This window comes from Mercenaria mercenaria, chromosome 11 (genome assembly GCF_021730395.1).
Source record: "Mercenaria mercenaria strain notata chromosome 11, MADL_Memer_1, whole genome shotgun sequence".
Lineage (NCBI taxonomy): Eukaryota > Metazoa > Mollusca > Bivalvia > Venerida > Veneridae > Mercenaria > Mercenaria mercenaria.
The window spans coordinates 63,817,492-63,844,671 of NC_069371.1; the positions used below are offsets into that span (position 1 = coordinate 63,817,492).

General features: G+C 35.2%; 1 protein-coding gene across 1 annotated transcript in view; it reads right to left on the reverse strand.

The window, feature by feature from the left end:
* Positions 1-27,180, reverse strand: part of LOC123531910 (phospholipase A and acyltransferase 1-like) — a 78,269-nt gene that overhangs the window by 38,782 nt on the left and 12,307 nt on the right. Inside the window, exons 2-3 of the mRNA XM_045313210.2 lie at positions 23,550-23,630; positions 4,442-4,521 (exon numbers count right to left, since the gene is read on the reverse strand). Of these exons, the coding sequence (XP_045169145.2) occupies positions 4,442-4,521; positions 23,550-23,560 (91 nt within the window). The 5' untranslated portion in view covers positions 23,561-23,630. The remainder of the gene's footprint in view (positions 1-4,441; positions 4,522-23,549; positions 23,631-27,180) is intronic.

Sequence of the window (27,180 nt, forward strand, 5' to 3'; positions counted from 1 at the left end):
ACCTTGAGTTGTGACCTTGACCTTGAGCCAACAAGTTGTGACCTTGACCTTGAGCCGGCACGGCTGAATCATGGATTCTGCACATCGTCCTGATGAGATGATCATTTGACCCAAGTTTTATCAAATTCCTTTAAGGGGTTTAGGAGATATAGAGAGGACACAAAATGGCAGGCTCAAACCTTTGACCTTGAGTTGTGACCTTGACCTTAAACCGACAAGGCTGACTCATGGGTTCTGCACTTCGTCTTGATGAGGTGATCATTTGATCAAAGTTTCATGAAAATCCTTCAAGAGGTTTAGGAGATATGGAGCGGACACGAAAGTGTTACGGACAAAAGGACGGACGGACAGAAGGACGGATGGGGGGTAATAAAAATGTTGCAAATTAAGCTTTGATTATTGTACTGTTATGTAAACGTTTCATTGTTGAGTGTTTCAAAGTCGGCATATGAGCTTATGTATCAGTATGTTGAATTCTGCCTTATTGAAACGCGACATTTTCGTAGTGTCTGTAGCCCCTATTTAAAACTACAACATAAAGCACACATCTTACATGGCATAATCTCATGTTTAATATCTACTGTTCGATATCCATAGAAGAAATGTCAAATCAAAAAGTTTTCACAAAAAAAGAAAGATTGCAGTTTATACGTTTAGGGTCTATATTAGGTATCTGTAGCCCTTTAGTGTCCGTAGCCCATTGAAATGATCCGTTTTCAACAGATTTTCTCCTAAATCAACTGCTGTTCATAACTTGCATTCATTTTTATTAGTTAATTTGTTGTATATGAATAACAGAACCACTTTGGACTAATTAATTCATGTTTTCGTCAATATCGAGTAAAAATGTATGATAGTTGAATAATGAGAAATGCGTTGCTCATTCTTTCCGTAAATATCTATTAATATGCGGTCTCTAAGGTTACAGGATGTACGCTGTGAGTGCAAAAAAGCCCAGAAACCTTATTCATGCAATACCTTGAACACTTTCGTGTTTAAATTTATTTTATCTCTGCCTTTAGCATACAGATCAATACAAAATTTACTAATAGCTGTTTCGGCAATTTTAGATCATTTTAGTGACGTTTTCCGTAAATAATTTGACCAATATTTACTCTAAATCCGACCTTCATTAATTTATGACAATTTTCTATGCATGCATCCGTTTTTGACATATAGTGACAAATAGAAAGAAAATTATAACTTGTATATTCAATTGTTCAGTTTAGCTCAAATGATCAGGTAATTTTAAAACACACCCATAACTTTGACTCGGTTAGACTCGAATTAGACGTCGGACCCCGCGTCGGTATAAACGTTGGATTTGGTTGGATTTGCAAACCGTTTAACGTCGTGATCACGAGTTGCTAGACTCGCAAGTCCGACCATTTTCCAACTAAATCTAACCACTTTCCAACCAAAATCTGGCCACATTTTCAACAGAATTTGAATCACAAGTAATCACCAAGTAAATTACATCTTAGTTTACATGATAGCTGACATAAGTCTAATATCATTAATCCAAAGGTAATCAGTAATTGCACTTTCAAGTTTTCAGTCATGCTGCATGATTCTTCACTCCGCTAAATTTACATCTGAAATGTAATAAATTTGACAGTGTTCATCATTGCATAATTGAAACTACAAGTATGCTAGACTATTTACTAAGAACATAATTGCTACGTGCAAAAACATGTATATTAAATTCAAAAGAATCCCCCTCCTAAATGTAATGAAGTTTTATGTTAACGCAATTGATTTTTAAGTAATAACATAATGCATCAATCTTTGAAGAGATACGTAACATTAAAAAGAAGTAGTATTAAACTAAGAACAAATTTCAAATATCTGCTACTCACGTTGTGGAGCCCTTTGTGTAAGTATTTATAACTTGCTATATCTTATCCCACAAATATCAAATTCCGGAAAGACTTGGTTAAACCGATGTAGTTTCTGCGAAGGCAAAGGGCTAATAAACAACATGTGTCGAAGACAGATCCTTAGGTGAATTTGACATAATTTATACTGTGTATATAGAATGCAAGTTTTTTCTGAACGTTTTTAAATGTAAACAGGAAATCCGTTTTCGAAAATGACCAATCTCATGCGATTTTGTAACATAATTAATGAATGTTTGATGTGCTATGAACTATTTTTTTATAAGCGCATGTTAAGGGATAACTATCTTTAAACTATAATAGCAAAATGACACAGTTAATTTCATAAATGAAACATTTTAAACAGACTTTCTATTTTCAAGCCAAATTCAACGTTCCTAGACGTCTAAGTCTGACGTCTATCAGCGGTCGTGGTTTTGACTGGTTGAGATTGGATCAGGGGCCGCGTCCGGTTCTAAAATCCTACGTCTAACCAACGTCGGTACTACGTCAAGGTGATTTACTGGGCTGCATCATAAATCTCTCCGCACTTTCGGTCCCAACAAGTTAAGATCATCTAAAGCGAGTGTATGAAGCTAAAGATCTATCAGATTATATGCAAATATATTTAACATCATTCAAATGAGTTTAAAACAGAAACAAGTTAATTCTAATTTTTCAATAATCTTTGAATCTGAACACTGGAGAAGTATTAAGCAAACACACCAAATTTTCATGGAGCATGTGTCAAAATATAGAACCACATTATCCTTCTAAGATACAGCAGTTTTGGTGGCCGTGTCAGGGTATTGTCTTTCTTTGCCTAACCAATTTGTGCAAAATCTGAAATATTGGTCTCTACCGGTCACTTTTTTGACCGACATCTTTCCGTCCACCGACAGAATGCCTCGGCTACTTTCCGTACACTTGGCAAATTTAAAAACGAATTTCTTTAAGAAATAATTTTATTATTATGTTGTTTTCAGGGGACTGATTGATACTTGATACGCACGTTTTGACTATGTACATAGTCTATGTGTACTTCATAAACTGACGAAATCGTGGAAGAAAGGGATCGAAAATTTCAAAAAAAAACGAGCACCTCCTCGCTTAAATTTATTTTCTGTTGTTTTTGTTTGCATTTAAATCAAGTCGTTGTCCGAAATAATGTTACACAACCGATGAAAGACAAATGTCAGTTCCGTGTTGCATGACAAAAAGTCTCGCCTAAAGGAAATATTAACAGAGAAATCAATGAACAAACAAGGAGCCTACCTTTCTTCAATATCCCATCCGCCATACACCAGGTCACCTGACAGCATACAGTGTTAGAGTGACAACTGGGAAATAAAAAAATCTTTACACCAGCAAAACATGCATTTTGCCTTCAAATAAATTAGTCATACATTTATTTATTTGTGTTTCAAATGAACTTACCATGTTCACTGTATTATTTTTAAATTTGTACTGAAATAGGAATCAAAACAAGAGCTGTCCGTAAGAAAGCGTGCTCCACTATTAGGGGCTTTGACAGTGAAATGATGAGACCTCTACTTTAAATGTAAGAAAAACCAAAGGGCATAATTCTGTCAAGAACACAAATAAGAGTTATTGGAATTATTACCACATATGCAGATGATGATGGTAAAGATATATTTTGATTTTCATGTCATTATCTTATATAGTTCCGAAATTATGTCCAGAAAACGAAGTTTGTTAACAGTATGTATGTATGAAAGGGGCATACTTTGGTCAAAAATACAAGTCAGAGTTACGGGGATTGTTACCACACATGCAGATAATGATGTTAAAGGAATATTTTAAGTTTCAAGTCTTTATCTTATATTGCATTAAAGTTCCAGTTAGCGAAATTTGCAAAAATACCTTTGGTACAAGAAGGGCATAATTCTGTCAAAATTACAATTAGTGTTATGGGGTTTGTAACCACACATGCAGATGATGATTATAAAGAAATATTTTCAATTTCAAGTCATTATCTCTTGAACCAAAAGTATTGCTATAAACGAAGCTTTCGAAAAAAAATTAACATGAAAATAATTCAAAGTATGACAACTTTGTGACCTTGACCCTGGGTATAACTGGCCAAACCCCTGTACATACTTTGTTTGTATGCTGGAAAATGTTTATGTGAACTTACAATAAGATATAAGCAAAAGTAACAAAGATATGACAGAAGTCAAATGTTTCCGAAAATCTTTCTTAAAAATAACCTAAGTATCACACCTTGGTGACCTTGGGTATAATGGGCTCAGACCCTACACATACTTTGTATACTGGACAATGTTTATATGAAGTTACAGTAAAACATTAGCAATAGTAACAAAGGTATGGCAGAAAATCAAACGGTGTCCAAAACCTTTAACAAATAAAAGTCACGCCAACGCCGATGCTGAGGCGAGTAGAATAGCCCCCTATTCTCCGAATAGTGGAGCTGAAAATTATATTATGAAAACAAACTAACATTACTTCGTTAAATGTGAGAAACTGGATCTGAAATATGAATAAAAGCTTCTTGGGAGGATTCAATGAAAATAAATGCTTACCGACATAGACAGCCCAGTGAGAATAGCACCCTCTTATTATCTCTATCAGATCTCCAATTTCTAGGTCTTTTAGCTGAATACTGAAAAGCACGAAATACATCAACAGCATTTTATCGGAATACTAATCATATTAAATCTTACAAACAAATTGTCAAATTCCAAACTTTTTTTTAATTTTTATTTCTATCAAATAATGATACAATTCAATGGCATTTGTACACGTTGTTCCATCACAACTTTTATGTAACCAAAACATAGCAATGATCGACAATATTGAGGAGTAACAGTTAAAAGTAGGTAACTTTTAAATAAAACGGAACAAGAATAGGACCGTTTTGAGTCATGCAGTGTCATCTATAGAATAAATCAATTTTAAATTCAACCTTACACTCGTAAAGAGGTAGCAGACGCCTTTATGTGGAAACTGGACACTCTCTTGCCAGTGTACATAAGTTGGTTATCAGATTACTACCGAGAAATATGCAGACGGAGAAAGTTTTTTAAGCGACAGTTTTAGATCGGTTGTGCATCCGGTAGGTGGGAAATACCAATTCATTGAATGTCGTCGTCAGTTTTAAAAGGTACCCACTATAACATAAAAATCATCTCGTATCTAGAATGTGTTTTTTTACGTTTTAATAAGCTGTTCTAGTTCTGATATTATCAGTACAATACCTGCTCAATTTTATATTGAGTTGGTATAAAATGCTCTGTAACTACATGGTTAGCTTTAGTTATCGCGTCCTCATTTAAAACAATTTGTTGTCCAAGACATTTAAAAATATTTTATTGATATCTAGTACAACATATGTAATATGACATGTATACAAGACTGGGGAAAGACCTTTTGGGGGAGGACTTGAAACTTTTTATTAGTGGTCCGGTCTTCAAAATGCCAACGTTAAAGTGTCTTACCGTGCATTTTCCCACTCTAGATCTTCTGTCCCAAGAGCCATAGGACTCTTAATAAAAGTTGACCCCTACCCCCTTTATAAATGACTTTGCCCTTCACCCCTTATAAATGTTTTTTTTTTCTCTCTTTCAGAAGTAATTTCTCTACGAAGTCTAGTGTTTAGACTCAGACGGTTCTCATGACAGCAAGGATGAGGACTCAGCTGAAATCGTGCCGTTCAGATCCCCATCTAAGACTCATATCTTTCAAGAAGTAGTGACAGTAACTGCAAAAACAGTGATAATCAGAAGCTAACATTAAGTGACATCGCTAAAAGACATGAAAAGAGGAAATGCAGCACACCGAAGAAAGTACCTAAAAGAGTAAAAAAAATCTAGTGTTAGGAGCCAGGCGTGACAGCAACAAACACTCATATCAAAAGATATTCAAGGAAGTTTAATAAATGCAACTTTAAAGGAGAATACACGAAACATGGTCCGAAATGCTTTAAAATAATATCTCTTCAGTAATGCTACTTTCGAAGCCTAAAAAGGTACCGTAAAGTTTAACCACGAAACTCCTTAATGCACATTTATATGTAAAACCGGATCATTCAGTTTGTTCTGGAACATACAAGTATAATTTACATTAAATCTTCTGTTGTTATCTTTGAAATCTAATCTATATGTAAAATTAACATATGAACCAATGTCCCACTAAAAGGTTTTATAGTGTAAAGACAGATCTAGAATTATTGTAATTATATTTAATCAAATGAATACTGAAGAGAACAGATTATCAATTATGCTAATACAAGTAACGTCATGTTAAATTTTATGATTCCTTGTCTCAAAATCTAAAACTGAGTGCTGATACTCATGTAACGATTTTAAATGAACACATGTATCATCTAGACTGTGTCATCATGTCAGAGTTTTCAAGGTTTGCAAGACAATGATCGACTTTACAATAACCGGATACTAGGCGGAAGTCTTAAATGTTTCCACTTTTCTCTATTTTATAACCAGGTAATGATTCATCAAAACGCAAAAATAGACTATAAATGATCATTACATATTAGGTTTCTATGCCATCTGACAAGTATGGCAATATAAACAGTACCCAGAAGCATCTCTTTTTAAACCAGGCAGTAAAATGATTTCATATTCTATGGTGGTATTGTTTACACCTAAGTGATCTGACATGAGAAAAACTGCGTATGTCTATGCAATATTACATTGGTACCACAATGTGCTGGTAAATAGTCCACTCAATGCCAGCCACCGACCAAGGATACATTCTAAAGACAAACAAACATCATTTACAAATCCAAGTATTACTGCTCAGTGACATAAAACAGTCATAGCGAAAGGTTTATAAATCTCCATTATAAAGTCACTTTTATACTACCGTAGAGCGGGTTATTTCTGCGTTCAAAATATTCTGCATTTTGGCCCCAAAAATTGTGAAACAAATTTCTGCGTGTTTATTTTCTGCGTTTTCACATAGAAGGAAAAGAAATTTCTGCGTTTTGATGCCAAAGAGGAGGTAGTTCCTCGCATGATCAGGCGTTATGAGAATGATAGCGTATGAAAACAATACACTAGATTACTGGTAACTATCGTAAAGTAACTTTGCATTTAATGAAAACATTGTAAGATAAATAACATGTGAATTGAAACAAATGTAAGTACAACAACAATTGCACAAACACCAACTGCAAGCTACGGTATAGTGAACGCAACTTGACCCCGATGATTGATCTTTGCATTATACAATGTAATACATAATGAGGCACAACCTTATTATTGAAAAGGAGTGTACGTAAAACACGAGCTGCATGAGAAAAAGGAAATATAATTTTGTGTAAATACAAATTATTGTATTGGAAGGTTTTAACTGATCAAATGTAAGTATATATACTTTGGTACTGCACTGTATACAAACTAATTCCATATACCCTAAGCACCCTTGATTCCTATAATGAAATAATCGATATGAATAATCAGTCTAAGGTCAACCACCGCGGTCAAGTTGCGACTACTACATGTCGGCATAACGGTTATACTTATATAAAGGATATTAAAGTACATGTATAGTTCGAAAGATATTTATTACAAGGGGTTAATAAGAACAACACAAGTAAATTTCTCTCAATTTCTTTCATTCACAGGAAAAAAATGATTTTCTGAGAGATTAAAGGTCCAATAGTAAGAAAAGTGAACACTTTAATTTCTTTTAAAAAGCACAGAAACTATTTCATTTTATTGGAAAATGAAAGTTGGTATGTAGAAATTCGAAATAAATCGCAGTATATGTACAATTATTTTTCTATGAAGTATGAAGAAAGTTAACAAGAGGGCCATGAAGGCCCTGTATCGCTCACCTGACCTATTGACCTAAAGATCATCAAGATCAACATTCTGACCAAGTTTCATTAAGATATGGTCATAAATGTAGCCTCTAAAGTGTTAACTAGCTTTTCCTTTTATTTGACCCGGTGACCTAGCTTTTGCCCCCACATGACCCAGATTTAAACTTGACCTAAAGATCATCAAGATTAACATTCTGATTAAGTTTCATGAAGATACAGTCATAAATCTGGCCTCTAGAGTCTTAACAAGCTTTTCCTTTGATTTGACCTAGTGACCTTGTTTTTTAACACACCTGACCCAGATTTAAACTTGACCTATAGACCATCAAGATTAACATTCTGACCAAGTTTCATTAAGATATGGTCATAAATGTGGCCTCTAAAGTGTTAACTAGCTATTCCTTTTATTTGACCCCCGTGACCTAGTTTTTGACCCGACATGACCCAGATTCGAACTTGACCTAAAGACCATCAAGTTTAACATTCTGACTAAGTTTCATGAAGATATAGTCATAAATGTGGCCTCTAGAGTGTTAACAAGCTTTTCCTTTGATATGACCTAGTGACCTAGTTTTTGACTCCATCTGACACTGATTTAAACTTGACCTAAAGATCATCAAGATTAACATTCTGACCAAGTTTCATTAAGATATGGTCATAAATGTGGCCTCTACAGTGTTAATCAGCTTTTCCTTTGATTTGACCTGGTGACCTAGTTTTTGACCCGACATGATCCAGATTCAAAATTGCCCTAAAGATCATCAAGTTTAACATTCTGACTAAGTTTCATGAAGATATAGTCATAAATATGGCCTCTAGAGTGTTAACAAGCTTTTCCTTTGATATGACCTAGTGACCTAGTTTTTGACCCCACCTACCCCAGATTTGAACTTGAGCTATAGATTATCAAGATTAACATTTTGACTAAGTTTCATTAAGGTACGGTCATAAATGTGGCCTCTACAGTGTAAACTAGCTTTCATTTGATTTGGCTTGGTGACCTAGTTTTTTATCCTACATGACCCAGATTCAAACTGGACCTTAAGATCATCAATATTAACAATCTGACCAAGTTTCATGAAGATACAGTCATAAATGCGGCTTCTACAGTGTTAACAAGCTTTTCCTTTGATTTGACCTGGTGACCTAGTTTTAAACCCAGATAACCAAATATCAAACTCGTCCAAGATTTTATTAAGGGTAACATTCTGACCAAGTTTCATTAAGATTGGGCCAAAAATGTGACCTCTAGAGTGTTAACAAGCTTTTTCTTTGATTTGACCTGGTGACCTAGTTTTTGACCCCAGATGACCCAATATCGAACTCGTCCAAGATTTTATTGAGGGTAACATCCTGACCAAGTTTCATTAAGATTGGGCCAAAATTGTGACCTCTAGAGTGTTAACAAGCTTTTCCTTTGATTTGACCTGATGACCTAGTTTTTGACCCCAGATGACCCAATATCGAACTCGTCCAAGATTTTATTGAGGGTAACATTCTTACCAAGTTTCATTAAGATTGGGCCAAAAATGTGACCTCTAGAGTGTTAACAAGCTTTTCCTTTGATTTGACCTGATGACCTAGTTTTTGATCCCAGATGACCCAATATCGAACTCGTCCAAGATTTTATTGAGGGTAACATTCTGACCAAGTTTCATTAAGATTGGGTCAAAAATGTGACCTCTAGAGTGTTAACAGTCAAATTGTTGACGACGGACGGACGGACGGACGGACGGACGGACGACGGACGACGACGGACGCCGGACACAGGGTGATCACTAAAGCTCACCTTTGAGCACTTCGTGCTCAGGTGAGCTAAAAAGACCTGGGAGTCATTCTGCCGATTCATTGAAATTTCAACATAATACACATACATTTCTTTGAGTTCCAAAGACCTTCTGTAAATTTTGACCTGCCAATCTTCGTTATTTAGTGTCTTGCAGAAGTCTATCCACTGGCTATGAAAAAAATTGCGAACTCACTTTCCCTTAGTAATGGACCTTTAACAGTTAGGACTCTGATTGACCATAACACCTAATTATGCAATTATCGGTAATTGTCAGATGGTGACGGTAATTTCCAATAATTACTTTGGATTACCTAGGGGAAACAACGTTGGGGCAAAAAAAGGAGTTTCTTTTGCGTTTTAAATTTTTACTGGATGAAATTCTGCTGGAAATATTTTTACGATCCTACCGAGAGACCACAGAAACGCAAAAATATTCCTCCCGTAGAAACAACCCGCTATACGGTGTTCTGTGTTTTTCAATGTAAGATTGTGGCTTTGACCATTAAGTCTGTTGGTCTTGTCTCCACAATTTAGTTCTTCCTGTTTAATGGTAGTCATTCAGATAAAGAGTGGCCAGGTTTCTTGCACTAAATACATTTAGACCGAGATTGACCTTTGATTTCACCTGATGACATTGTTGTAGAGGTGTTTAGTCTGCCTGAATTTCCATAAAAAGTAAATTATTAATATAAATATAAGGAAGTGGGTTTAAAGTTTTCATAAATGAAATTGTGTTGGTTCATGTATTAGGTTATTTGTCAGCATGACGAAGAGCTTCTTTTAAATTGTATGATTGTATGATAGGTTCTCACCTAAGACAGTTTTCACATTAGAGCAATTGCAACGTTTCCAGTCTAGCGTAAGTCATAAGTTTTTCATTACTTCACTAACGTTCTGAGACGAACATAATCTGTCAAATAATTTATCCTTTGTTACAGGACATATGATATGAGCCTGGCAAGTTTCTGTATAAGAAATATAACGTTCTCCCTATAAGAGAATTCCCTCTTGCTATTATCATCAATACAAAATTGACTAAATCACTTTTAATGTTCTGCTCACGTATGGAAAGTTTTATTTTAGAAATATTGTAATGTTCTGAAAAAAACAGGCGATTAAGATATCTTAACAATCTTTTCTTCCTCCTGGGAAGGGTCAGCTAGAAATGTCTCTAAATTGAATGGCATTACTGTTTGTTGCTGGTTTCTAGTACAACAAAAATGTTTTATTGTGGTATTTGGTTACACCAAATATTAAACTGTGTACTTCAATAAACATAATATTTCTATAATCATGACGCTATATACACATTCTCTGCGGCTCCAGTAATGACTCTTGCTTATTTTGAATGTCATTTCTGAGGTTAAAAATCATACTAAAAGTATACAAATGGTATCATGTTTATTGGTCTAAAGGACATCGCTATTGAAACAAGTAAGCTGTTTTGTTCAACGAGACGTAGCGAAATCATGGTAACACTCTTTGATATAATACATAATATTATATTACATGTTTAAATACCACTGGTTACGATGTGTAAATATTAAGGTGCTGTATAGCGAAATTTCCTATACTGCGCTCGAACGAAAATGCGATACTACGAAAAAAACGGCCGGTCCCTTGGCTTTTCGTAGGATCGCGATTGTACTGTATATGGAAAAGATACTCGTTTAGCATGACAGAAATAAACTTTGTAACGCGAATGTACAATAAAATGACTACAACTGACATAGTAGTTATGAAGTATGTAATATTTGCCGAGGTACATAGCTAATATGAAAAGTCGCATATGAGAATCATATGGCAATCATATTCGTTTTATATGCTGCGACATTTGCCTGTGTACTACAATAACTGTTGACATTATATAATGTAAAGTTGGCATTACTTCGTTTCTGCATCAAAGCTGGACAATACATGACTTACTCAAACAATATAAGTTTCCATTAATTTGTTTTCCCAATTGCAATTTATTTTCAAAAGCATCTGAATATTTAATCACAAGTTGCGTTATTAATCATCTGGAAATGTAGTTCTTTCCTAGCAAGATGGGGGAGTATTGAACTGATCATGTGCGAAAAGAAAACAATCATCTGTTTTCCTACGGAATACTTTGCCTGAAACAGCGCTCTTCAAAGGAAAGTCATCCAATACTAGCCATATAAAGACGTCCTAGACTATAATATGAGGAATTTATTTGTCATCAAAGTCAGATTTTTATAGTAATTGGCAAGAAAACATATACTGCATACCGGCCTATGCATGACAGCTGTTTCCTCTCCAGACAGTATGAAATGTACAAGAAACTTCAATTAGGTTCGGTTTCTAGTCCCAAACTGTCCCTCGGTACGAAAAAGTCTGTCTTCTACGGCAGATAAGTAAAATTTATATATTCTCTGTCTTTAATTTTAAAAGGGTTGTCATCAAATTTGCACTGCCCTGGCAGAAAACGTGTATCTATCTACAGTCAAATTTCGTTCGCCCGAAATCCACAAGCCAGAAAACAAGAGCTGTCTATTGACAGCGCGCTCGACGATTCGAAGCATTGATAGAAATATAGGGTCAGTATATTACCTGAGATTTTCAGACAAAAGAAAAGGAACAGATAAGACAATGTACTTTTGAATTTGGATAAGTTTTGCACCAAAAGTTATGTGTGACCATGTTGGTAAGCAAGTGTTCAAAGTGTCAAAGTCATGTATCAAACAGTTGATAGACAAAATACCGAATGGTATGCGAAACCTAACTAATTTCTATGTCCAGAAAAGGGCCATAACTGAGCTCAAGTCCTTGTCCTAGGTAAGTAGACTATGAAGGTAAACAAGTGGTTCAAAGTTTCAAAACCATATGACAAACAGGTAAGGCATAATATAGACTGGTACGAAAAATTTCACTGATTTCCAAGCCCAAAAAGGGCCATAATTTAGCCAAAATAGTTGACAGAGTTATGTACTCTTGCCTACAGATGGGAATCGTGTTGATAAACAAGTGTTAAAAGTTTCAAAGTCACATGTCAACAAGAGTGCCAGAATGTCACAATATACGCCCGTCACAGAAAATTTCTTTACACTAGCACCTATATTTGCAAATGGAATTTTAATTTTGTGGTTGTTAAGTAATTATTGTATTTTTTTTCTAAATCCACATAAAAACTCCTTACCAGGTAGAGATACCTTAAAATACACCTAAACTTTGAAAGTAACATCTATGTTGTACCACAGAAAAGTGGTTTTTGTTTTTCCCTACGGTCAATTATAAAAAAGTTACAATATAAGTTATTCATAGTAACAACTAAGGGAAGTTAATCTTTAAAAAAATATCAACAAAAAAAAAATCCAAAAAAAAAATTTTAAGTCCACACAAAAATCCTTACCAGGAGATAGGTCAAAATACACCTCAGAATTGGATTTAACATGCATGTTGTACTACAGAAAAGTGGTTTCGATTTTTTCCCTACGACTAGTAATGAAAAAGTTACAATATAAGCTATTTAAAGTAACAAAAAAGGGAAGTAATTCTAAAGAAGTGACCTGCGCATGACACTCCGTCACATGATGGTGTACAATTGTGTTAAGTTACATCGAAATCCCACCATGCGATTTTTCCCTACGACTAGTAATGAAAATGTTACAATATAAGCTATTTATAGTAACAACAAAGGGTAGTAATTCTAAAGAAGGGACCTGCGCATGACACTTTGTCTCATGATGGTGTACAATTGTGCCAAGTTACATCAAAATTCCTCCATGCATGAAGAACAAATGCTTCGGACAAAGTCGTTCTTGTATCTGATATTTGGCCTCTAGGTGTGACCAAAACCTTAGACCTAGGGACCTGGTTCTTGCGCATGACACTCCGTCTTGTGGTGGTGAACATTTGTGCCAAGTTATATCAAAATCCCTCCATTCATGAAGAAATAATGCTCCAGACAAAGATTTCATTCTTGTATCCTTTGACCTCTAAGTGTGACCTTGACCTTAGACCTAGGGATCTGGTTCTTGCGCATGACACGGTGAACAATTGTGCCAAGTTTCATCAAAATCCCTCCATGCATGAAGAAGATATGCTCCGGACAAAGTCATTCTTGAATTTGACCTTTGACCTCTAAGTGTGACATTGACCTTAGACCTAGGGATCTGGTTCTTACGCATGACACTCTGTCTCATGATGGTGAACAACTGTGCTAAGTTTCATCAAAATCCCTCCATGCATGAAGAAGATATGCTCTGGACAAAGTCTGTGGAGGCCGCCCGCTCGCCCATCCGCCCGCCAGGGGCGTTCCCATAATACGTCCCGTTTTTTTAAAGGGCGTATAAAAAGCTTTTGACAAAACGTTGACTTGTATGAAAACTAAACAAATTTCCAAGTCTAAAAAGGGCCGTAATTCAGCCAAATAGTGGACAAAGTTATGTACTCGTATGTACAGATGGAAATCATGATGAAAAAGAAGTGTTCAAAGTTTTAAAGCCACATGTCAAATAGTTTTGACAAAACAAGGACCTGTACGAAAACTGAACCAATTTCCAAGTCGAAAAAGGCCATAATTCATTCAAAACAGTTGCCTACAGACAGAGACTGTTATAATGAACGAGTGATAAAAGTTTCAAAGCCATTATGTCAAATGTGAACTGGTACGAAAAACTTAGCCAAGATTTCTAAGTTAAAAGGGGCCATAATTCAGCCAAAATCCTGGATAGAGTTATGTTCTCTTGCCTACAACTGGACATGGTGATGGTAAACAAGTGTTAAAAGTTTCAAAGCTTTATCTCAAAAGACTTTGTCAAAAAATGGACTGGTACGAAAAACTTAACCAAGGTGTGACACCGGCGTCGGCGTCGGACGCTATGGTGAGTAGGATAGCTCTACTTATTCTTCAAATAGTCGAGCTAAAAACTGTTCTGATTATCAGTACTTCAAGACACCAAAAAATATACAGATCAGCTCACGCGGAAAACCCACTTTCCGTTTTTCCTCGAAGGAAAAATCTTACATAGCGAGGAATTTCTCCGAGTACTGCCTAATTCTGACTCGGAGTACCGACAGTTATAGTTTTATTACTTTAGCGGAATTTCGTCGAGTCACTCCGAGAAATCACTTGACGGAACTCCGAGTCGAAAATATACAGGTAACACGTAATGATTTCCGGTATTATATGGCCACTCCGCGCGACTCCGAGTCTGTAATAAACAATAAATCGGTCATTTCGAGTGTCGCGAGATGATTTGACGAAACTTCGAGGCAGTATTAGGATCCTTACTTACGGATTGTTTTTACATAATTAGCTTGTTTCATTTTCTTTTATTTGAATGTATGAAACTGTTGTGATTTTTGATATTGAAATAGTTTCTGACCATGCGAATTAGATTAAGAAGTATATTTATTTATAATAAACTAAATTATTAATCATACGAAATTAAACAAACTTTGAAATCATCGCCGTTAAAGGAAAGTGTTTTTATTTTTTAATTTTGATATTTAAATAATTTCTGACTTAAATTTAGAAAAAAAAGTCGTGTAATTATTTATAATTTATGCACTAAATTAAAATAATTTATAACTAGATACACTTTAGAATAATACCCGCTGAAAGTAAATTGTTTAGTATGATATTGAAATACATGCGAATTAGATTTAGAAGTAATTTTATGTAGAACGGAATAAATTATTAACGAAATATAATTAAACGAATTTCCAAATGAGCGCCGTGAAAGGAAACTGCTTTTTGTATGATGATATAGAAATAATTTATGACATTGCGAATTGAATTTGGAAATAAAGTAATAAAAATGCACTAAATTATGAATACTTTATAACTAGATAAACTTTAAAATTACGCCCGCTAGAAAAGTAAATTAAAAGTAAACAGAATTTCAAATAACTGCCGTTAACGAATAGTGATTTGTTAAATATAATATTGAAATGGTTTCTGACAGTACAAATTAAATTTAGAAATAAATTGATGTAAAATGGAATAAATTAAAAACTATATGATACTAGACAAACGTTAAGATAATCACCGTGAAAGAAATGTGACTTTTATTAATTAATGAAAATTATAGGAACAATGATTAATTTCAATCATGCAAGTGGTCTTTCTTTTATTCATTTGGAAAGAATTTTAAATAGGATAAAAATACTAGTGCCGTATCTACTCAAAAAGAAATAAAATATCATAAGTAAACAGAACAAATTTGGTTTATCTTAAAGTAAGATACATACTTCAGTATTATTTGTATTTACAATTCAGTATTATTTTTACTCGAAGGCTCATTTAAATTTGTATAGGTAATTAATTATTCGTCTCGGAGTCACTCGAAGGAATTCCGTCAAGTGACTCGGAAACAAAAGAAACCAATATACAAATGTAGGTGTGTATTCCACTAACTGGATTTCATCTCGAGTCACTTCGAGGATTTCCTTCGAGTGACTTCGCATTAATCCTCGGAGTCAGATAGCGAAATTCCATGACGGAAAATGGCTGACTCGAAGAAACTTCGAGTCGGAGCCTTGGTACTCGTTTTGGCCATCCTCCGAGGATCGAGTAGAATGGGTTTTCCGCGTGAGCTGATCTGTACGTTATACAGGGAATTTGCCGGAATCTGACGATGAGTTCAAGCGAAGGGCAGTGAATTATCTGTGTTCGAGCGAACGAAGTTAGACTGTATTTTCTCAATCTAGTAGAGACCGTACCATAGCTCTTCGCATACTTTGATTTTTCAAACTAAAGTGATTTTTATAAGTGCACCGGTTACGATAAAAATGTAAACAACGGACTCTCTCTATGAAACTTTGAAATGAATGAATGACAGTCGATCTCAGTCATAATACTGATTGACAGTGAATGCTAATGACTCCATGTGTTGCAGAAAGGAAAGGTATTTAGTTTGTAACTGTAATTTCCCATCAATTGAAATCCTCTTAAAACTGGTAAAGTAATTACTTATATTTGGACAAATCTCATCGTCTTTGCCGTTCGGCAGCTGCAAAAAGGGCAAATATAAAAGATTCAGTGTAAGTAATATTTCACTGGTACTGCCAGTTAGTAAGTTCATACTCTGAACAACACGCAGAGAAATTTGGGCAGGTTAGACCAATTATGACGTTGGCAGCATTAGATTATATTTTTTCTTTACACAAAAGTTGCCGTTAGGTAACAAAGCGAATACGCCGATAATCCGGAGTTCACCGATTATTGTTCCAGTTCACGCAATGTAATCCAGCAATTAAACTGCATAGCTATTAGCTACTGCTGTTATAGGAAAGTGGTAGAGTGTCTGCCTTAGGGGTGAGAGGTCCTGGGTTCGAGTCCCAGTTAGAGCTTAACTATTTAGATTCTGCTAAAGCATAGTTTTGCTGTTAATAGACTGTTCCAGATGTTCTAAATTTTTAGCACACAGTATCATGGATCAGTATTTAGCAATCCAGATCAAAGTTGAACGTTAAGTCAAATGCACCCAATTAGAAAATATTGACTATATTATGTCCCTTTGATGTTTATGCTCTCCATGTTCAAGAAGAGTTACATTTCCTTGATCACAAAATTTTCGTTATCATGAAAATATTAAATACTCATAACTCCGCACTTCTGGTTAAAATATTGTCTATATTTCTGTTTTTGAGAAATATATGGACATTTCTCTTCATTTCAAAGCTTTTTAACTCTAAACCTATGATTTGAAAAACTTAGGTACTATCTCTAAATCAAGCAACGTTTTATTGTAACTTGTTGTTGTCGTCGTCACTGCTTGATTTGTATTACGCGATGAGCAGACGAAAATTAAACGATTAAGCCTGTATTTTTGTTCAAATCGCCATATCGATGTAATCATATTTGTACAAGTAAAGAGAAAATGCCGTTCTATCAATCGGCCGTTATTAAGGTAATAAACGGAATGACTTTAAAGGCTTATCTCGTGGTTTCCCTGTAGAAGACAGATTATTCTGAAAGTGTGTTCATACGTCTACTTCGAGGAATGAATTAAAAACCTTTACCAGATGTAGGTCCCGGCGTTCGTATTCAAGTTATTTCAGTCTCTGATTCTTTACAGCAAAACTACCAATGTAAGCAGAAGTTCCCCAATAAATTTAATGTCGTTTTAAAAAGTAGTCCTTATCTCATTGAAGTTATAAATAGAATTAATCTCAATACTAAGGCAGAAATGACATGCATTATAAACGGCAAATGTTCGAAATAATAAGCTGAAGTTGTCAAGTTACATCAGTGAGAGATAAATGACAAACTTCTAATATAAATAGTTTTAATGTATAAAAATATTGATAGGTCACTCACGCGGCTTATTTTAAGGACGAAATAACTTTTATGTTAGAAGACTATTTAAGGACGAAATAACTTTTATGTTAGAAGACTAGCTAAAATTGCCAAACATAAAATAATATACTTAATATCGTAAACGTATACTTAATATCGTAAACGCACCACTGAAAACAATGCTTTTATATAGTATGATTAGATCGTGTAAAGCAAAAATGTAGATTTTTTTAAATCGCAGGTAAATAATCTATGAATACTCTTGCATTCATCTAGATGTTTTAAAGTGTGTGTTTCTGATAATTAAATCAAGACAGTAATGACGATTTAGATAACTAAAAACAAACAAAATTCTTACCCATCATTTTAACAAAGCATACAGCCTGGGATAACTCCCTACATACACAAGTTTCACTGCATGTAATACACCAGTCCCTCTTTTAGGGAACGTTGTCATGTAATTTAGAAAAAGTTATATGTCTTCATTTGTTAACCATTACCTATTTTGTTCGGTAAAGCGGTAAACGCCCTGTTTCGCAAAATTAAGGGCATACAATTAGTTTGCTTACATATGTCAAAATTCTGTGACATGGTTACCTCAGCAAGAGAATACGTATAAAATTCAGTAGATCTAACCCCTAGCTGCTTGTTAAAGATAAATTACGCAAAACAAGTCATAGGGAATATAAACAACTTTGTTTGAAAAGAAATTCCAGTCACGTATGACATGAATGAGTTTAGACACTTCCTAAATATACTGTACTGTCTATAATTTGGTTATATTTGCTCATCATGCTGGCAGATGTTTCCTAAGAAATCATGTCACAGAATTGCTTGGTTGCATATATGTTAACAAATGGTCATGATCTGGTGGCGCATATGGCTTTGTAATTCTTCTCAATGTTGACTCTTCAGGTTTGACCTTGACCTTTACACTAGGGGTCTTGGTATTTCACATGACACATTTTCTTATTATGGGGAACACTTGTGCCAAGTAATATTAGGATCCTATAGTTGACGACAGAGTTGCGGAATAGAAAGGGGAAAAAGTCCCTATTGACATTTGACCTCTGACAATGACCTTGACCTTTGATTTAGGGATAAGGGGCTGCATAAGAAACGTTGTCTTATTATGGAAAACATTTAAGCTAAGTAATATTAAAGTCCCTTCATGGATGACAGAGTTATTGATTATACAGGGAAACAATCCCTATCAACATTTGACCCCCAAAGTGTAACCTTGACCTTTGACTTAGGGGTCTGGTTGTTGTGCATGACACACTGTCTTATCATGGGATACTTTGTGTGGAATGATTTTAAAATCCCTTAAAGGATTGTTGAGTTACAGACCGGATAGAAAAAAAAACTGTCTGTCTTTGACTTCGAAGTGTGACCTTGACTTTCCAGCTTAGGGTCCGATTTTTGCACATGACCGTTGTCTCATCCAGGGGAATATTTGGTCCAATTGATATTTAAATTCTTTTTTGCGTGAAAAGTTATGGATCGGTCAGGGAAAAAAGCTATTGACGTTTAATCTAAGAGTGTGACCATGCATAGACGTTTAAGCTAGGATTCTGGATGATGCGCATTACATGTCATCTGATTATAGAAAACATTTATGCCAACAGGGTGTGATTGTGGGGAACATTTTTGCCAAATAAAACTAAAATCCCTGGATGACAGAATTATGGACCGGACAGGAGAAAAATCCTGTTGAGATTTGACCTCAAATTGTGACCTTTGAATTTTGAGCTAGGGATCCGAGTTTTGGGCGTGACACATTATCATGTCATGAGAACACTTATGCCAAGTAATATTAAAATCCCTTGATGAATGAACGGACACGAAATTACGGACAGACGGACAAGGTGGCGACAATATACTCCCCTCTTCGGAAAGCATAAAAAAATGGACTAAAAACTTAGTCAAACAGGAGTGCCAGAATGTTACAATATACGCCCGTCACAGCAAATTTCTTTACACTAGCACCTGTATTTGCAAATGGAATTTTAATTTTGTGGTTGTTTAGTAATAACTGTAATTCTTTTTTTTTCTAAATCCACAGAAAAACGCCTTACCAGGCAGAGATACCTTAAAATACAGCTAAAATTTGAAAGTAGCATCAATGTTGTACCACAGAAAAGTGGTCTTGGTTTTTCACTACGGTCAATTATAAACTAGAACTGTCACAGGAGTGACTCATACCCCCACCATACGGTCTTGTCACAGAAGAATGGCAACCATAAGTATTCATAAAAATACTTAGAATAATATAAAAATGTCAAAAAAGCTTAATACTTAAAAAGAAGTTTACTCGTCGTTGGAGTACTTCATCCTGGGCTTCCACATATAAGTAATATTAGTATAATTATGTGCCCTGGATGAAGGATGAGGTAAATATAAAAAAATCTCTAATATTAGAGATACACTAAAAGTGAATACAAAAAAGTGTCGTATCAACCCATGTTACCACAGAAAAATGTATTTACTTTTTACATAGGACTGATAATAAACAAGTTAGAAAAATACCAAAAATATTGAAAATCTAAAAATAGATTTCTAAAATCAGACTTATTCCTGGAATTTAAGGGAAAAAAACTCAGTACAAAAGTTAGAAAAAAGGTTACTTCCCTTTGGCTCTAAGCCAATCAGAATGAGATATAGTGAAATACATCAAAATTAACCTTAAATTCTAAGTAAAAGGGGACATATTTCAAGAAAAATTGGTGTCAGAGTTATGCACCTTGTGTCACATGATGTGGGTGATGAGGTGGAACATCTATTTTAAGTTTAAATCAAATCCATTAAGTAGTAACTGAAATACAGTGAATATACATCAAAATCAACCTTAAATTCTAAGTAAAAAGGGGCATAATTCATGAAAAGTTGGTGTCAGAGTTATGCACCTTGTGTCACATGATGTGGGTGATTAGGTGGAACATCTATTTTAAGTTTCAATCAAATCCATTTCGTAATAACTGAGATATAGTGAAAATACATCAAAATCAACCTTAAATTTAAAGTAAAAAGGGGACATAATTCATAAAAATTGATGTCAGAGTTAAGCACCTTATGTCACATGATGTGGTTGATGAGGTGGAACAAATATTTTAAGTTTGAATCACATGGTTCATACAGAATATCAGAGACAAAATTCAAGTACTTTTCAAGGACTTTTTACAATTTTTCAAGCACTATTTTTTTTCAAAACCACGACCTAATCTGAACAACTTTTATTATGTAATGCAAAAATAAAACAACCATCACTTGTCACACCTTTGAAAATGACGTAATTCGATTATTAGATTGATGTAATTCACTATTCTATTTTGCTGAGGTTTATCACTATTCTTGTGACTTTTTAGCGCACTCCTACTAATGATACCTCAAAATTTTGTCACACGACGTACAAATACACTTCGTTCTGTCTGCTCTATAGCACAGGCACGGGTCCAGTGTTAATTTCTTTTTTTTTTAATACACAATTAACCTTTTATATGTTAGTCAAATGAAAAAAAAATCGATGACAAAAAATCCGGTCACAGTATCATTTACATTGAAAAGGTGAACTACGCGAGCGTAACGCTATGGGAAGCTACTCGGCAAACTTGTGGAACATTTCAAAGTCAATGTTTATACACTTGCAGCCGCTACCTGCATGATTGCACCTTCGAAACATTTAAAGCCTTCCATAAATACTAAACTGACCCCACAAATTGCTTTGAAAAACACAGTGCAAGCCTCTACTAGCGAAATATTTCAGTTATCCCCGGTGATTTCATTCCGGATAGCGGACGTGTTCCTGGTTTTTATCACTTCGTTTGGCAGCTGAAATCGTCGGGGATATTGTTGACTGTTGATGACGGACGGACGGACAACGACGGACGACGGACACAGTGTGATCACTAAAGCTCACCTTTGAGCACTTCGTGCCCAGGTGAGCTAAAAAAAATGTAAGTCCACACAAAATCTTTATCAGGTAGAGAAAGGTCAAAATACACCTCAAAATTGGATTTAACATGCATGTTGTACTACAGAAAAGTGGTTTCGATTTTTCCCTACGACTAGTAATGAAAAAGTTACAATATAAGCTATTTAAAGTAACAACAAAAGGAAGTAATTCTAAAGAAGGGACCTGCACATGACACTCCGTCACATGATGTTGTACAATTGTGTTAAGTTACATCAAAATCCCACCATGCTTGAAGAAGAAATGTTCTGGACAAAGTCATTCTTGTATCTGACTTTTGGCCTCTTAAGTGTGACATTGACCTTAGACCTAGGGACCTGGTTTTTGCACACAACACTCCGTCTCGTGGTGGTGAACATTTCTGCCGAGTTATATAAAAATCCCTTCATGCATGTTAAAGAAATGCTCCGGACAAAGTTTTCATTCTTGTATCCTTTGACCTCTAGGTGTGACCCGGACCTTAGACCTAGGGACCTGGTTCTTGCACATGACACTATGACTCATGATGGTGAACAATTGTGCCAATTTTCATCAAAATCCCTCCATGCATGAAGAATAAATGCTCCGGACAGTCATTCTTGTATCTGACCTTCGGCCTCTAAATGTGACCTTGACCTTAGAACTAGGGACCTGGTTCTTGCGCATGACACTCTGTCTCGTGGTGGGTGGTGAACATTCTTGCCAAATTATATCTAAATCCCTCCATGCATGTTGAAGAAATGCTCAGGACAAAGTTTTCATTCTTGTATCCTTTGACCTAAGTGTTACCTTGACCTTAGACCTAGGGACCTGGTTCTTGTGCATGACACTTTGTCTTATGATGGTGAACAATTGTGCCAAGTTACATTAAAATCCCTCCATGCATGAAGAAGATAAGTTCCAAACAAAGTCATTCTTGAATTTTACCTTTAACCTCTAATAGTGACCTTTACCTTAGACTTTGGGACCTGGTTCTTGTGCATGACACTCCGTCTTATGATGGTGAACAATTGTGCCAAGTTACATCAAAATCCCTCCATGCATGAAGAAGATATGCTCCGAACAAAGTCATTCTTGAATTTGACCTTTGACCTCTAAGTGTGACCTTTACATTAGACCTAGGGACCTGGTTCTTGAGCAAGACACTCCGTCTTATGATGGTGAACAATTGTGCCAAGTTATATCAAAATCCCTCCATGCATGAAGAAGATATGCTCCGAACAAAGTCATTCTTGAATTTGCCCTTTAACCTCTAAGTGTGACCTTGACCTTAGACCTAGGGACCTGGTTCTTGAGCATGACACTCCGATTTATGATGGTGAACATCAAAATCCCACTATGCATAAAGTAGATATGCTCCGGACAACGTCTGTGGACGCCACCCGCCCTCCCGCCAGGGGCAACCCATAATACATCCCTTTATTTTAAACAGGCGTATAAATAGGGCATACTTTTGTTAAAAAGAAAAATAAGAGTTATAGAACTGTGCAATGTAGGTCATTTATCACTATGAATAAGTGTGTGAAGTTTCAATCCACTCCAACAAGTGGTTATTTAGATACCAGCTTACATACAAAACTTAACCAAATTGGGGCCCTGATGCCCACGTAATTGGATGAATCATACAGCTCTACTTATTCTCCGAATAGTCAAAGCTACAAATCAAGAACCACTAAACAGATATACAAATCCATGATACGATAAATATATAACTTTTCAATGAGACATAACTAAGTCCCTATAGACTTAAGTCCAAAGTAACCAGTAGTCCAAAGTAGACAATTAGGCCTAATATTGAAATCTAACAAAAATGGAGAACTAGGCCCTATACTTACCTTGGTGTCATTATGGAAAATTGATCAACTTTTGGTGCCAGCTGATCAAAGTCTTCTTTACCAAACTTTCCTGGTGACTTTCTGAAAGACAAAAGGTTTGAAAACATAAGTTAAACATATGATAGAGATTAAAGACAAAATTCTTTACCCGAATTGGACAAAGTTGTGTCTCAAAAATAACTGTCTGCATGTTACATATTGACAAAGACCTGAAAATCTAGAACAAGTGACAAGTGTTGCTGGATTCTGTACCCGCAACAAATATTCATTCAGTCCCTACAAGTAAAAAGCAACTTTTCCACAACAAGAGGGCCATGATGGTCCTATATCGCTCACCTGAGTACCATTGCTCAAAATAATATGATCATGTTTTGACATAGAGCAGATATGCATACACATTAAATATCATCAGGATGAACATTTCTTGTAACAGTCCATTTTGACCTAGTCAGGGCCATTTACCAAGTTTGAGGGTCCTAGGCTCAAATGCTGCATTTTTGTACTAACATGACTATTCCTTACCCTAGAAGACTTAAATAACATTTAAAACCAATCTCATTAGATCCTGCTGATATGTACTCGTTTACATAAAATAAAGGGAGGTAATTTGTCATAAATTCAGTCAAAAGTTATCTACCCTGATTGTCCGAGTCCATCTGATGGCACAAATGACATTTCAAATCAGTATCTTCATTGCTTACTGAGATACACCCATTTTAATTTGAAACAAAGGGAGGTAATTTGACACAAAATCAGTCTACAGCTATCTACCCTGATTGCCTCAGTCCAACTAAAGACAATAATGAAATATCAAATGAGTTCTATAAATATTTACTAAGATAAATCCATTTTTATTAAAATCAGGGGAGGTAATCATGCATTGGTATATGCATGTAGATTTATTTATTTTGTTGGGTTTAACGTCGCACCGACACAATTTTAGGTCATATGGCGACTTTCCAGCTTTAAAAGTGGAGGAAGACCCCAGGAGCCCCTTCGAGCACAATTTCATCACGAGCGGGCACCTGGGTAGAACCACCGACCTTCCGTAAGCCAGCTGGATGGCTTCCTCACGTGAAGAATTCTACGCCCCAAATGAGGTTTCGAACCCACATCGATGAGGGGCAAATGGTTTGAAGTCAACGACTCTAACCACTCGGCCACGGAGGCCCCTTATATGCATGTAGAAGATACAGAATACAAGCCTGTACAACAATATATAGTAGTAAAGTATTCATATCGATAAATGTTCAATCAAGAGTTATCTAATATGAAAGAAGACATAAATAACGTTTAAAACCAATCTCATTAGAAGCTGCTAAGGTGTATTCATTTAGATAAAAAATAAAGGGAGGTAATTTCTCATAAATTCAGTCAGTACGTATCTTCACTGATTTTCCAAGTCCATCTGTTGACATAAATGAAATTTCAGTTCAGTATCTTCATTAGTTACAGAGATATACCCATTTTAATTTGAAATAAAGGGAGGTAATTTGACATGAAACCAGTCCATAGACATCTACTCTGATTGTCTCAGTCCAACTAATGACAATAACGAAATTTCAAATAAGTCCTAAAAGCACTTACTGATATAAATCCATTTTGATTACAGTCAGGGGAGATAATCAGATATAAGATAACCATGGAACCTACGATTGGATCTCACAGATTCATCATGGAATCCAAGATTTATTGTTGTTGAAGATATTTTGGAAGTTTGTATCAAATCAAACCATAAATGAAGTCTCTATATGGCTGCAAAAGCCAAAACAGCAAATTTTTGACCTTTAAGGGGCCATAACTCCCGAACCCATGAGGGAATCTGGCCAATTCAAGAAAAGGAACCAAGATCTTGTGGTGATACAAGTTGTGTGCAAGTTTGGTTAAAATCAAATTATAAATGAAACATAAAAAATTCTACTTTCGTTAACTATTTTAAGTAAGTCAATTTGACCAATGTCTCCTTTACTATAAACGACGTCGACATCAAAGCTTTATTACATTTGTGTATTATCATCTTTATTTATTGGCTTTACTACAACCTACGACATCAAACATGTGATAAACTGTATTGAAGCTCTACTTAATACATAATTTGAGGATTGCAAATAGTAAACTGTTCTATTTTTGTTTGGACCTAACCATTCTCAGTTTTAATGTAGAAGAAGACCATAGATGTCATTTTAACATCAAATATTCTGCTACCAAACAAGATGACTTTCTCTCATGAAATGATGTGACTTGAGAACAGTAGGTTTGTGTGAAGTGACTGTAATATTTTGTAATACAGTAGCGATGAAAAATACACCATTTGGGGGAATATAGGTATCCATGCACGACTGGTGAACACATTCTAATGAATACACAGTATAACATCTTTTAGCCAAGCCTGTAAGAAACAAAACACCTATCCACAAAGGATTTTTTTCTTCTTAAAAAGTAAATACCTACACAGCAATAACATTTGCTGCCTGACATCTAACCACTGCCTTAATTGAACTTGTGTTGTTATCTGCTATAAAAGCAATAAAAATTCACTGTAGATTAAAGCAATGTTTTCGTTTTCGTTAGCAGAAGTTTGATAAGTCCATACAATTAACTTCTGCATTTCGTTTCCGGTTGAAATCGACATTCCAAATTCTCAGAACACAGTCATCCATACAGTACTTCCAAATGAAATAAGGGTATGTGTAAATGTATACACCATGTACACGTACACTGCTGTTGACCACCTGTACACATTAACATTAATATGCAATAATATTTACATAGAAGTAGCTTAACATAAACAAGAAAAAGGAAATCAAAAGATTACCGCCTTAGAACGATCAGTGACCAAAAAACTGATGAGTTTAAACTAGTTTTCTGGTACAAGTCTGTCTTACCACTATATCCGCTACAGTAGCTAAAGCATAACATTGTGTAACCCAAAAATTGAAATATGATAAATTTCAAAATAGTCGAAATATGTGAAACCTTGAATGTATATATTTGAATCCTTTCTTCCAACACCTTTACCACAAAAGAACAGTTGCAAAGTAACCTCGACAATGGATTTGTATGGTACTAGTTAGGCCTTGGTATAAGAATCATACAATTCTAGGTGCAGTAACATTAGAGTTAGCCACGGTAAACATGACCATTGTTGTGGAAATGTCTTTTTGTAATCACGAAAAAAAAGCACAGGGCAGAAGCCCTGTATCCTACACTGACATACTGACCTAAGTACCTCAAGATTGACATTCGACCAAGTTTCATAAGATACAATGTGTTATAAATGTGCCTAAAGTGTAAACTCTTTTCTTATTAATTGACACGTGATCTATTATTTGTCCCGTTGACACCCAGTTCAAACTGAACTGAAACATTAAGATTACCCTTCTGACTAAGTTTCTAAGATACAGTCTATGTGGCCTCTTAGATTTAACAACTTTTTTTTGACCTGTGACCATATGTTTGACCCACTGACCTGTTAATTTGACTACAGCTCAGTAACTGACCAATTTTCTTAAGAAGGTCAAAATGTTGCCTCTAGTGTAAACTAAGCTTTTCTTTGATTTGACCCTGTGACTGTTTTTGATCTACATGACCCAAATTCAAACTTGGAATACAAGATTACCATTTGACAATT